At 39.0% G+C, this 12,527-nt stretch overlaps 1 protein-coding gene across 1 annotated transcript; it reads right to left on the reverse strand.

Moving 5' to 3' along the window:
• Positions 1–5,195: 5,195 nt before the first annotated feature.
• On the reverse strand, positions 5,196–11,837 carry LOC139720852 (putative malate dehydrogenase 1B). The gene is made up of 4 exons (XM_071632187.1): positions 11,810–11,837; positions 9,922–10,034; positions 7,933–9,034; positions 5,196–5,626 (listed from the first exon to the last, which is right to left on the reverse strand). Exons 1-4 carry the CDS (start codon positions 11,829–11,831, stop codon positions 5,196–5,198), a joined length of 1,668 nt encoding a protein of 555 aa, XP_071488288.1. The 5' UTR covers positions 11,832–11,837.
• Between the last annotated feature and the right edge of the window lie 690 nt (positions 11,838–12,527).

Consider the following 12,527-nt stretch of genomic DNA (forward strand, 5'->3'; position numbering starts at 1 on the left):
CGAGTGATAATTGCCTATAATAACAGTAGGTCGACGTTATTCGATTATTTTTCAAAATATTCAGTAAAACGCATGATGTGTGTAACTTGTCACAAAATTGATTTCATGTCACTTTAATCTGTTTGGTGGCACAATGGTATAGAATATTTTAGACTATGCAAGCTAGGGAGGTGGAGAACGCTCTAGAATTCTTTTGCTCTCGAAAAAGAAAATGTCATGAAATCGCATTTATGAATACATCTGACCAATATTTAATTCAATTCATTTTTTTCGACGAGGACATGGACATTTCACTTTCTTTGGTAACAAAGAATAAGGTTTCATTACCAAAAGAAAGCAAATTCTTGTGGTTGACTGCAAGTTTGGAACTCTGAAGATATATATCAATCATTTCTGTGCATGGGATATTTCATACACACGATTTAGTCTACTAAGGTAGGTGACACCTCCCTGGTCTACTTCTCCTTTGGATCATCAGCCGTCAAGAATTTTAGAACACTTGGTCAGTGAACTTTTGCTGGACGAAATATTTCGGGATTATATGTATTTTTATTTTTATAGAGTAATGCTATGTTGTGTCATTAACTGTACGTTTGCTTTCTGTAACAGCCAAAACTGGTTGTAAATTCATTAATTTTAAGCTCATTACAATTAAACAGCGAGGATTACATTGCGGTTTGCATACCACAGGTCATTACACACACACACACGCACACATCTATGGTGGAAACAGAGGACCTGTTTTACCCATAAGAAATTTACCGCATAACCGAGGACCTGTGTGTCAGTAGGACTCTTGTCAACCGAGGACTCATGCGTACCATCCAACCGAGGACTTATTACAATAATGCTAATCGAGAACCTACAAACATGTACCCCTACATGGAAAAGAATGCAAAAAAAAAAAGACCGTTTGGAATGGTCTGCGTACCGAGGACGTCCTCGGTTGTCTGTGTGTCCTCGGTTTAAATGTGAAGTTCGTACGTGTGTCCTCGTTTTACACCATGGGTAAGTGCACACACACACACACACACACACACACACACACACACACACACACACACACACACATTTATGTACATATATATATATATATATATATATATATATATATATATATAAAACACACACACATTTATGTATATATAAATATGTATCATATAGTTGAAAATGTTAAGGAGACACAAATTGTCTCCCTAATATTTTCAACTATACTAGGACCTATATCCCATTCAATCCATGTTTCACTGTGACAATTTTGTGACAATAGTGTTCGTCAGAACAATTTTCACAATGACAATGGATCACAAGATAATTTCCTCACTACACAATATTCCATGAGACGAAACAATATTTATGTTAAAACATAGTTAAATAACATAGTGTATGGAAATAAACAAAAAATAACAGGCAAATGAGTAATAATGGTACAAGTATCTTTTATTCAAAATAAGGAGTCCTGTTCCAGACTTATGATTCACTTTGTACAAACAAACTGCAAAATCTCTTCATATACACATCTTTGTGCCATTTACACAAAACTGTGCATGAATATGCACATTTGATAAAGCAATATGAAATCCAGGTGGGTTTAGGCCTACCAGTAAAAGATGGAATGAAATTATAAAATAAAAAACTGCATGAAGCCTAGGTAAGGCATATGGAAGTCAGGATGAGAAGAGCACCGACAACATCAAGCAGTGAAAAAAAAAATACAACCAAAATAGCCATTAGGCACTACATTCCAATGAAACATCATATAACCAGGGATCTACTACAGACCCACGCGGCAACCTCAGTTGCACATATCACAGAGTTTAAAGCCGTTATAGGTTTGTGATCCCTTTCATATCGCAAATAAAAATGCCATTCACATTTTTGTCTCATACGGTACTACTAATAAATAACTCTCTTCACTGAACTGTCATTTTGGAGTCATTACTATGAGTGGAAAATGGGAGGGGAAGGAATTCTAGGTATAGGAAAAAATATGATTGAAATTTAAGCATCTTCTCTTCAGTAGAAGAGCTAGATTATGGTGAGTATTGGTTTGTAGATGCAGATACCATACACTATCCTTTGCATGTATGTAATGAAAAGTTATGATAACTGTGATTTCAATATGATCTTGCTCACCCAAAGCTAAACTTTTTTTTTTTTTCTGATTGGCAAAGCATGGATTACAATGTATATAAACACATAAAATATCAGGCTGTTTTTGTTTTGTTTTGTTTTTTCATGTGTATGTCTGGTTATCACTCTTTATACATCTTTTCCAACTCTCGACAGTTGAACTTTACACATCATTATCAAAACAATATCCACAAAAATACAAGCAAGACATCAGACATTTTTTGCCGTTTTGTGGAATGACGAGATTGTTCTAAATGAAAGAGGAAATATTCTTTGTGTATTTGATATTCTCACTTAGAATCAGATGTCAATTTTCCATTACAAACAACAATTTTCTCCATAAGTCCCTCTTCACAGATCATAGCACTTACAAATCATTTAGAATTTAAGATATAGCTCTATTTCCAGTTATATTATAACATTAATGTACATTATTTACACACAATAAGCATCAACCCGTTCAGAGAAAATGAAGATATACAAAACAGAATGCTTCTGATATGACAATACATCTAACGCAACAAGTTACCTCCACCATCACTTCTCATGTCTTTTTCATACATAATGGAGTCGGATACATGTACTACACTATATGCATTGTGCCATAGACAGACATGGCCATACAAAGTGTTTATGAATGGAGGGACTTTTGCACACACTTCAAGCTTTGCAGTTTCTGTTTGCACAAAAGCAACCCTTCCATCACAGTACCAAATATTCACATACATGGGCCTACATGCCAGAACTCATGTGAGGTACATGTACAATATATGTACAGTGGACTCCCATTATAACGAAGTCCTCAGGACCGGCAGTTTTCTTTTGTTGTATCAAAATTTTGTTATAACTGAACAAGTGAATGATAAAAATACATAGAGTGGATAATGATGTAGCCTGAATTTTTACTTTGTTGTAACCGGAATTTCGTTATAACTGTGTTCATTATAATGGGCACGTATTGTACAGTGTACACAGCTTTCAAAGTCATAATTTCACAATGAAGACTCACATTTTTTCCTTGTAGGAATCCGTAATCATAAGACAATTATATCAATAACCCCTGGAAAAAAAAAAGAGAGAAGTGCGAAGCATGTAAAATTTGCATTTGAAGTCACTTCCAAATAAGTAGTGGTGTACACGTATAGTGCAAAGCTACATTCATGCAACCAGTCATACATTACGTAACAATTGCCCATAATGTACACTTGACAGTTTACCAGAAGACTTCTTTGACAAGAGCGCTGCAAACGCTCCTTGCAGTGCTAAAGTGATTTAACTCTTACGTGCAACGTTCACATGCCCGACTCAGTCGACGGCGTGCCAAGTTCACATACTCTACCCAAACGCACAAACCCGCCCATCTATCGCCAAATTACAGAGGACAATGAAAGCATTTACTCCTTGTGTTACACTCTATTACCGAGGAGAATTTGTGTTATTATATTAGTTAAAAATGGTATAAGGTTTGGTACTCCAAAGTTTCGTCATAACAAAATACAGTAAGTCCATATAACTTGGATGGATGTTTGTGACTTTGATAAACACTGTATTATACAATATGGTTAGTTATAACAAACATTTTGTAGCGCGTTATTTCGGAGGCTCGTTATTCATACGGTTTGTCAATCCGAAAATTGATTAAGGTTCGTATAATCATGAAGCATTTTTTGTTCAGTAAATGATAGGAATCTCCAAAGGTTAATCGAAAGGTTTGTTAATTGGAACATGAAAATCAGGTTCGTTAATCCAAATGTTGAGAAACAAATTAACAACCAAAGCCTCCAGATTTAAAAAACCTCATAATAAACGTTTTCACCTTAACGAATATCAGGCCCATTCCACTTTTAGAAGAACGGACCTTAAGAATAGTTAATGTTTAATTTTTGGATTAACAGACTTTCTTAATAAGGAACCTCCTGATTTAATTACGAACCTTTTTTTTTTTCATTTTCGGAATAACAAAAATTTGGAATAATGAATCCAGGGAATAACGGACATTCGGAGTAACGAATCCTGTCTCATGTAACTTGCATTTTATGGGGTGATTGAATATCAAATGGTTCCCTCCTAGATTTGCGAGTAAATTCTTAGTTTCTGTCATTGTTTTGTGTGCAAAAGTCATGGCTCTACAATAATGTAGCTACTGGTCATTTGAAAGAAAAACAATCATAGATTTGTTATGCAATTTGCATAAAAACAAGGCTTGCCATTTTCTCTACAATTACATGTCCAGGATAATAAAAATCTATAAAAAGTGCATACGTTTGGAAAAAACAGTTTAATGTTTTCCCATGGCCTGACTATGTCGCTTTCTCAGAATAATGTGGCACACAGGGGATTTACACCATAGCACATAGAGAAAAGTTTGGGAGTTCAATTATTTTATGTTTTAATGTACCTTTCTTTCTCAAGCAGATGAAATAAACTATACAATAGGTATGTAGCATGGATAAGACAAGCAAATAGTTTCAGGATAGTTATTTCTATGATCAGATTATCATGATACATATCTCTCACAAAGGAAAGGTAAATGAGTAGGTCCTTTGAATTCTGGTCTATTATGCCTCCCCTCATGACTAACAGATTTTGCAACCATTTCTTAATACTGCATGACCACATACATGTAATAGCAAAATATGAAGTGATGTGTTTAGTCAGTTGCCTCTGTGTACACTTGTTGGATTTTTTCTAACTATATTGGGGCTTTAGTGGTAATATCACATACTGTCAAATACCTCACTTTCAGTATGTTTGCTAAGAATGCCATTCGCCACAATTTCATTATCACTTAAATCAAGCAAAGAGTCCAGCAACTCTGTAGCACAAAAATGTTGACCTACAATGTAGTATGCCTTATCTGCATGGGCCCCATACATTGCATCCTTACAAGCCCATGTGAAACCACAGTTATGTTCTGCCTTCTTGAAAAAAAAAAAAATCATCATTTGATAGCATCCAGGATCACAGCAGAATAGATTGTTGGTTGAAACAGCAAGTAGGCATGATCTTGTAGAAAGCAAGCTTGTGGAAGGATAAAGCTGAACTTTCGGGAATCCACAAAACTACTGGCCCTGAGGTGTCGCTGGAGTTGCCGGTGTGGCTGCCTTGGACTTGTCAGTCTCAGACAGGCTGTCGATGTCCTTGGTTGCATCTGTCTCGGTCTCTTCAGCGATGCGCGAAAGGTGGCCCGACCTCGAATCGGAGGCGTCACCCGTGTTTGCCTTCTCCCCCTTATCGTCCCCGTCTTCCACTCCTGCTTCCTGCTCGCCAAACACTTTCTTGCCCTCTTCCTCCTCGGCCTCTTCGGGGGGAGGCGTGTCCTGCTTGGGCGGGGGAAAGATGACGTACCTCTCGTGAAGGAGCTCCTGTTTGATTCCATCCAGCTCCTGCTGGAGTTCTGGGGTGATTTGACGATCCTGAACCACTTCCCACGTCCCCTTCTGAAATTTGACTGGGAGTGAGAAGAAAATATCCCCTGGCAAGTCATACCAGCCTATCAGAGAAAAGAAACAAGAGACAAATACAATGTAAATAATAAACTGAATTCTGTTTAGTGTTGCACATATGTTTTTCTTGTTTGCTTCCTGTATAAATTCTCTTGATTTTTAGCATAAACTAAAATGTATTTCTGATATTTCTCACCTGTCACATAAGGTCAAGACACAATTGAAAGAAAACGTTTTTGAAATACATACTAGAGGTCCTACAATAAGTGACATAGTTTGTCCTACAAAATTTATGAAGCAGTCCCATTTGGAACATTTTGTGTGTATTAAACGGACAGTGCAGTACTGGTTGAGGTGGGGATTCAGGTTTAAAACATTCCTAAGTGAGATAATGAGAAACCTCTTATGCCGTAAATGAAATATGAAAGAGCATGTAATTTTAAGAAGGATTCCATGTTTATTTGACGAAAATTGGTTTTAAAATGGCTGAGATATCAAAAAAAATGATAATAATAAGAGGCGACAGGCCATGCCTTTCATTAAGATCTCTTTGTTTCACCTTGTTTTTGGATATCTCAGCCATTTCAAAACCGATTTTCATCAAATAAACTTTTGATACCCCTTACAATTGCATGCTTTTTGACATCTCATAGAGTGGTTTCTGAATATCTTGCAAAATGTTAAAAAGCTAAATCCTCACCTCAACCACAACTGTAAAGTCCCTTTAAAGACTCCAGCTAGATTTATACAAAAATATCACTGAAGGTGATTAATACCCCCGCCCCGTGACGACAGTCTTACCCAAGGAATGATCTTTCCTTGATCTTCTGCCATTTAAATGCCGTTACCATGGCAACGCAGCTTCAGACACGTCCGAAAAATATGTCTTGCACATCTTCCCACCAAGACTATTGTGTGTGCCACATTTCATAAGCTTTTGTCAAAAACTGAGGAAGTAGTTCAATCCACAAGATCTTTCCTTGATCTTCCGCCATTAATATGCCGTTACCATGGCAACGCAGCTTCCGACACGTCCAAAAAATATGTCTTGCACATCTTCCCACCAAGACCAATGTGTGTGCCACATTTTAGGAGCTTCAGTCGAATACAGAGGAAGTAGTTCAATCCGCAAGATCTTTCCTTGATCTTCTGCCATTTATATGCCGTTACCATGGCAACACAGCTTCCGACACGTCTGAAAAATATGTCTTCCACATCTTCCCACCAAGATCAAGGTGTGTGCCACATTTCATAAGCTTTGGTCAAAAAACTGAGGAAGTTGTTAAATCCGCAAGATCTTTCCTTGATCTTCTGCCATTAATATGCCGTTACCATGGCAACGTACTTTCGGGTACTGTCAAAAAATGCGTCTTGCACATCTACAACCAAAGGCACACATCTGTACCAAGTTTCATGGAAATTGGGCAAAAACTGAGGAAGTAGTTTGCAACACAAAATTTTCCATCATTTTGGCTCATAATATGTGAGCTGTTACCATGGCAACATACTTTTTGTCACTGTCAAGAAATGTGTCATGCTGACCTATATCCTAAGACAAACATTCAATATGAATTCCATGAGAATTGGAAGAACACTGATGAAGCAGTTTTGCCATGAAGCATTTTGCCCTATATTTTACCAATAACATGCCGTTACCATGGCAACGCACTTTTTGCCACTGCGGAAATATGTGTCTTGCACATTAACATATTCAGATGAACATCTGTACCTAATTTCATAAAAATTGATCTAAAACTGTGGGAGGAGTTCGCGACGCAAGATTTGTACCCATTTTTGCCCATAATATGCCGTTACCATGGCAACTAACTTTTGGGTACTGTCAAAAAATACGTCTTGCACATCTACAACCCAAGGCACACATCTGTGCCAAGTTTTATGGGAATCGGTTGAAAACTGAGGAAGTAGTTCGCGACGCAAGATTTGCAACGGACCGACCGCCCGACCGCCCGCCCGACCGACCGCCTGACCGCCCGACCGCCCGACCGACCGCCCGACCGACCGCCCGACCGACCGCCCGACCGCCCGACCGTCCGTTGATTCCTATATACCCCCTTCAAACTTCGTTTGGCGGGGGTATAAAAAGATATCAAGTACAATGTAAAATGATTTAGATTAGAGTAAGAAAGCAGTGAATTTGCACGAATGCATACTCCTTGAAATTACATACAAAAAAAAAAATCCAATGTTGACATATCATATCATTTGATTAAAAAAATAAAAAGAAGTCACATATGCAGTTTTTACAGAATTTTCAACACCCATGTCACTGCTGTGGTTTAAATCTCTGATCTTTAAACATTTAGAGCCAGATAGCACGAGAGTTACAACTCACCCTCCGAGTAAACACCCAAAGAAAAGACCTCATCTCCGGACGACCCATTGAACCAATGGGTGATCACACTGTTCACAGCATGTGCCTCAGACATGGCCGTGCGGTGGTTCAACATGATCTCTAGGGCATCTGCATGATTCTTTATAAGTTGTCGAAATTCATTCTGCAGCCACTTCTCATCATGGACAACCTCCATCACTGGTCTTGAATATGACGGTGGGCCCCAGATGGCACCCTCATATTTGAACACGCGTGCCTTTGTGATGTCAGTATGTGTCATTCCTCCGACATTTCCCCATACGATGAGGTCGGCAACACCTGCTGAATTTACGTTGATTTTTCGTGCGATGGCAGCCTTGGCTTGGTTTTCCTGGTGCCGTGGTGTGATGATGATATTCTGGCGTGCAATCCTTGGGGCATTATGCTTCAAGATGAGTGCAGAGAAGTTCAGTTTGCCTTTTCCTGCGATGACCACTCTAACGTCTTGTTGGGCAAACTGATTCAGAATGCGACCGTACACGGCGAACTGTTCACATCCTGCCTTGCTCACTCCACCAAGATTCTCCTTCTCATCATCTGTCAGTGGGAATTCATCCAGGAAGACTGCAACGTGGACGCCTGACAGCGCTTCCGTGGCATCCGTGCAAACCTTCACACCTCTCAGAAGTGGACTGGCTAGATCAAAAGCCTCCATGCACTGCCCCTCTACATATGTCTTCTCCTCCAGCCTTGTCAAAAGCCTGATGCTGACCTCTACAGAGCTGCCCAAAACATCTCCTCGTGCCATCTCATTGACCATGTGGTAGGCCACGGGGCTGGAGGCATTGGTGATGCAGATGTGCAGAGGCTTGCTGAGACTCAATCTGTGTTCCTCCTCAGTATCCACAATGACTTTGGTATCAAAGTTTTCCTTTGATATTTTGGTCATATCTGTACTCATCTGCTTGGAGGAGATGCCATAATAACCACAGGCATACTCTTGGAACTCATTGGACCCGCCTATGAGCACTCCAGCCCCGCCCCTATCAAGCAGCTCTCTCCAAACAATTGGTGACTTGCTGTAGGACCAGCCATTCTGATTGCATGTTTCTAGCAGCCATTTCTGCAAGAAATTAATGAAAAGTATTAATAACATTCATACAAACGTGGGATTCAATGCACAAATTACCCACAGATGATGAAATGGCAGCCTCACTTGACTAGATGAATTTCATGCAATGTTTTATTCATATAGAATATTTTCCACAGAAAAGAAATCATCGTCATATAGCACCTAGAATAGAATCCTTTTTCTTACAAAAGGAGACAGGCATTCTCTCTCTCTCAGAAATCCCCGCATCTAGTCCCTGCCTCTCAAGCCACAGTATGTCAACCTCCTAAATATTACAGACAGTCAGAGCACCATCACTTACACAAAACTCTCTCACTTCCCAAAACTACATCAAAATCTTTTTCACCTTCATTGATCTTGATTACATGTAAAAACACCAGGAACAATTCAATGACCTCAGTCCCCTAATACAAAAATCTTACAAATCAAAAGAAAAGAAAAGAATATAGTTTGTGCTTTTCACTTTTAAGGGAAGATAATTAATTGAAAGCATGAGCAGAAGGGGTTGTTCTCCTGTATTGCTCTCTCCAATCGATCACACCATTGTATACTTTCACAAATGTGTGAACTTGCTGCAATAAAGTGACTTCATGTACATGTACATAAAACCTGAACAATTGTCATAGAGTGTTCTTCTGGAGCACAAGTACAACAGAGATCCTGGGTGGGCATAGCGCTATACAACATAATCAGGAAATACTTAATTCAGCTACGTATACTGTTCCTAATTTATTTCTGACTAATCTACATACATTAAAGTAATTAGAGGTCTAGATACAACTGTGCTGTTTTTACAACATGCATGACTGATACATGTAGTTGCTACATGTACATTGCCTGTCACTCAGATCAATGAAACATATATACGGACAACTTACCTCCCACTCTTTAGGTTGTTTTACAATCTTGTGGACAGAGAAGTCTGGTAAGTTTGCATTAAGTTCATCAGCCAGTAGTTCCACTCTGGCATAATAAGGACAATCTGCCTTGCCTGTTGGTAGAAGATGAGAGTAAGGTGGAGTATGAATGCATTATGACACACAAAAATAATGTCATACCTTACTAGAGAAGCACTCTGAGAGTGCAGACCTCCGCCAAGCATGCAGCTCATTTCCACCACTGACCTTGTTCTTTCATAGAGATATCAGTGATTTCTGTCCATACGTACTTATAGCATTGTGTGCTGAGAGCCGCCCGATTTCCCAATATACTGTATATTTATATATATATTTCCGCTTAATTTGCAAAGAAGACCGATCATTTGGGAAGTGATTAAATGTGTAAACACATGAACCAGTGCCCACTTGCCACACGTAAACGAACCTTTCACCTGTAGCTGGCACTCACAACTGCATCGACAGACAGGAGTTGAGAACACTTGCGCACCTCCCTTGCTCCGCAAAAACACTCACAATTCATAATACAAGAAGTTTGCAACGAAAATCAGGCCATTCACCAGCTCCTAAATTTTGCTTTTCCCCAGTCACTTCTCGAAAAGTAACCTGACGTTCTACGTGGTTAGTGCACGCAAAGAGACGTGTTTAATTCGGAAAACGCCTGCGTACGTGTTAGCGAGGAGTCTATAGTCAAACGACAAAGTTGTCGGTAGATATAATATGTCTTCAGCTACATAATTATATTATATGTCCATAAAAAGAGTGTAACTTATTGCTTGTGACTGAGCCAGTGTAAGGTATGTATAATGTGCCGTGCAAACACGCTTGTTAATTAAGCATAAACAAATGTAGGTGTTTGGTGCAGTGTACAATGCATGTACACACACATTGTGTGTGTCAATTGTGAATGAGACGTGTTCTTCTGTTAATTGGGCACTCCGCTTAATCGGGTAAGAAACGCTCTGCCCGAGCCTACCCGATTATGCGGAGAGTACTGTATTTTGACCTTGTGAGTTCTAGTAATTATGCACAAACAGTACAGGTGTAGGCATCTGTTCAAAGTATGAGATTTAAAGGAAAAACCTAGTTTCCGTATGCCTGCAGAAACTATCAATTTTAGTTCTAGATAAAATGGACACATAAGTGCACAAGAAATTTCAAATAAAGTTAATGCTGCAATGACTTGACAATCTAAGCCTGTGATATGAATCTGCAATATTTTCTGCCGTAGGTGAGATGAAATTAAGGTGAAGTTGTCGAATATTTTCTAAGATACAACTGGAAGGTATTTAATCAAAACATGGTCAATGAGAAGTGTAGGTCCAACCATACACAACTTTAACAATAACATAGCAATTAGCACCAAACATAAACATGGACTCCCAAGTTTACTTTAGCCATTAGGACAAATGTCTATCTAATCTGTCTGTAACCCTGGGCTGGGCTGTGGTGCGCAGTCTCCTTTCGCGTTCGGGCTGGTCACAGTTAAAGTGTCTGTTGTGTGTTGCGCTCACTTCAGAGCACCATATTACTAACAAATTGAAAAAAAAAAAAACTTTCAGTGATTGCAGCCAGTAAACTGTAGTGTTATGCTATCTAAAATGTTGCTTTGTTTTGTAGACAAGCGTGCTGCGTCAATGCTGCATATTTATTATAGCCGCCGTTTCAATACTTAAACATTTTCGAACGCGTGGGACTGAGCATGGACGGGTCAACCCACGGTACTCGATAGATTCGATATTTCACAGAATGCATCGTCAATCTTTTACGCTGTCCACTAGAAAGGACAAAATAGCAGCCTAGTTTTCTCTTTACCCGGCTCTTGATACGAAATATAAATGTAATTGCAGAAATTAGCATTGCACAATACCTGCAATCACGAACTTCGCCATCCTGCATCGAAGTTGTTTTCTGTTGCCAGGATTCGTATCAACGAACGTTGAGGGCAGCATGTAAATAATAGAGTTCAGTCCACAGAACTATTTCTGTGGTTCAGTCGAGTCACATCACAGTTTGGTGGATGGGAAAAAGTAACTGCGGGTGCTCAGCACACTTATTGTCTATTATACCTCAAACTTTTTAGCTTTGCTGGTATCTGGTACACCATTACAGAATTATCGGTGTGAGAGGTGGTCCTGAAAAGGATCAACTCAATAGACGTTTTGAGCAGTATGTTGTTCTAGTCTTGGACATAAACATGTTATGATGATTTTTTTGTTCGTGACAAAGGCTATCATTCTGTAGGCCTATACATTACCAGTATTATTTATCATATTATAATAAATAATACTACTATAGGCCTACAGAATGATGTGCCTTTTTGGTGGGATGATCGTTTGTCACATGGTGGATTTGCCAAATAAGATTATTAGGTGCCTATTAGAGACATGTACTATATACTATTTATCTTGTATATAACTATGGTCAAATCGCTCAATGAGAGGTGAATTCTACGGGGTCGAACGTTGCGATTTTTTTGATAAGCCAATTTTTCAGACGAATAAGGTTCATCTTTCATTGCCTAAAGCATCTGCAGACTGAGTATCTGCTGTCGTTACCAATTATATACAACGACTTTTCACCCAAAA

This window comes from Diadema antillarum, unplaced genomic scaffold (assembly GCF_040938485.1).
Source record: "Diadema antillarum isolate AM-2024a unplaced genomic scaffold, OU_Dant_1.0 scf00000134, whole genome shotgun sequence".
NCBI classification, from domain to species: Eukaryota; Metazoa; Echinodermata; class Echinoidea; order Diadematoida; family Diadematidae; genus Diadema; species Diadema antillarum.